The sequence below is a fragment of the Saccoglossus kowalevskii genome, chromosome 3, assembly GCF_978046115.1.
Source record: "Saccoglossus kowalevskii chromosome 3, keSacKowa6.1, whole genome shotgun sequence".
In the NCBI taxonomy this organism is placed as follows: domain Eukaryota; kingdom Metazoa; phylum Hemichordata; class Enteropneusta; family Harrimaniidae; genus Saccoglossus; species Saccoglossus kowalevskii.
In genome coordinates, this window is record NC_140643.1 from 6,296,386 (window position 1) to 6,298,562 (window position 2,177).

The 2,177-nt window shown below is 44.7% G+C and overlaps 1 protein-coding gene across 1 annotated transcript; it reads left to right on the top strand.

Moving 5' to 3' along the window:
• Nucleotides 1-506: 506 nt before the first annotated feature.
• On the top strand, nucleotides 507-1,835 carry LOC146747452 (uncharacterized protein F54H12.2-like). The gene has a single exon (XM_085496648.1). It carries the CDS (start codon nucleotides 507-509, stop codon nucleotides 1,833-1,835), a length of 1,329 nt encoding a protein of 442 aa, XP_085352774.1.
• Nucleotides 1,836-2,177: the final 342 nt, after the last annotated feature.

Sequence of the window (2,177 nt, forward strand, 5' to 3'; positions counted from 1 at the left end):
AACGCGGACGAGTGATCGTGACGCTGAGTTTTCGCAAAGCTCGTCCTTCGCTAGTGTGAAGAAAAAATGAACAGACATCGACCTTACACTCCTCACGTGGGGGTTTATAGAAATTACTACATGAATCAGATTGGACGAGGATCTGTATTTTCTGGCACGAGACTGCAACGCGGATATGGAATCGGAAGTATGTTTTCTGGATTGGCGAGATCGGCCGCACCTCTGTTAACACAAGGTCTGAAAGCAGTGGCAAAACCAGCGCTCGATGCCGGTTTGGGTATTCTAGGTGATGTTGTACAAGGGAAAAACTTTAAAAAAGCGGCTTCGAGTAGAGCAAAGACTGCGGGTCGTCAAATTACTTCTTCGGTATTGAGCAATTTATTTGGAAGACCCTCTCAAACGGGGCGAGGACGCACCATCAAAAGAAAGAAGACAACAACGAGACGTGTCATTTCTTCCAAGGCTAAGAAGAGGAGAAGATCTCCGGATATATTCGACTGAACATCATGGCTTTTGTACACGAACACTCCTGTGAATGCGCAAAGACGGAACTCGATCTCTTTACTATTCCTCCGACACAGACAAGTATCGAAAAAGGAAGTTACGAAGAGGTAAACCCACTCACGAATATAGCCGATGGTCCGATCGAATTTGTAATACCTTCGGCCGGAAGTGACTACATCGATATTGGTTCTACGCTTTTGCACATCAAGGCTAAAATCACGAATGCAAATGGAAGTAATTTGGCTGCGGACGCCACTGTAGGGCCTGCAAACTTGTGGTTGCATTCCCTCTTCAATCAAATCGACGTGTACCTAAATGGAAAGCAGATTTCGGATGCATCTCCCACCTATTCTTACAGAGCCATGATCGAAACGCTATTGAATTATGGAGGCGATGCCAAATCAACGCAGATTGGTGCTGCGATATTTGAGAAGGACACCGCTGGAAAAATGAATGTTGCAAACCCAAGGGCTGATGATGGTGACGCTAACATGGGACTCAAACGTCGATACGCATATACATCACTCAGTAAGACGGTCGACATGATCGGACGAATACACGGGGACATATTTTTTCAACCAAAGTATTTACTCAATGGGGTGGAAGTTAGACTGAAATTACATCGAAGTAAAAATCAGTTCTGCTTGATCAGTTCAACCGAAAATCCAGCATTCAAAGTAGTCATCACCGATGCTACCCTCCTAGTGAGAAAAGTCAAGTTGAGCCCCAGCGTACAACTGGGACACGTTGAAGCGTTGAAACAGGGTACTGCAAAATACCCCATCGATCGATGCGTTATGAAAATCGCTTCCATCCCCGCTGGTACAATGTCATTAAACAAAGATTTGATCTTCCTCGGTCAGCTGCCCAAAAGGATCATCCTGTGTCTGGTTTCTAATACGTCTTTCAACGGATCCTACGAAACCAATCCATTCAACTTCCAGAATTACGGTATCACATCACTGGTTCTCAATGTTAGAGGCGAGCAAGTTCCCGCAAAGCCATTGAAGACAGACTTCACGGCAGCTGGTGGCAGAAGTTGCATCATGGCTTATTACACTCTATTTACCGGTACAAATAAAATGGGTCAAGACCAAGGCAACGGCATCACTCGAGACGAATATCCCGAAGGGTACACAATCTTCGCATTTGACCTCACTCCCGACGAATCGGCCAGCGATTATCACCTCAATTTGATACAAGAAGGAAAGATTGGTCTTGAGATTCAGTTCAGACAAGCATTGACTGAGACTGTGTCCGTTTTGATTTATGCTGAATACGATAACGTTATCGAGATTGACAGAGACAGAAACGTATTGACTGATTTCTAGCTGCGATGGACACGAATCAACTGAATCGTATTCTGTCGACTAATCCGTACACTAGAAACGTGTTCTTTGGCGTTTATGCTAGAGATCAACTGCCTAAGGCTAAAGTGTTGGAGTATCCCGCAGCGTTCGTATCAAACACCGATGATAGTAGCGGAGGTGGGACACATTGGGTGGCTTTTTATCTGAAGGATCCCTACCGTGGAGAATATTTTGACTCGTATGGTAGTCAACCCTACTACGTGGAATTTAAGAGATTTCTCGATAAAAACGTTTGTACATGGGTCTACAATCATCAAATACTACAAGCTCCGTTCTCTACAGTGTGTGGTCAATACGTCCTGT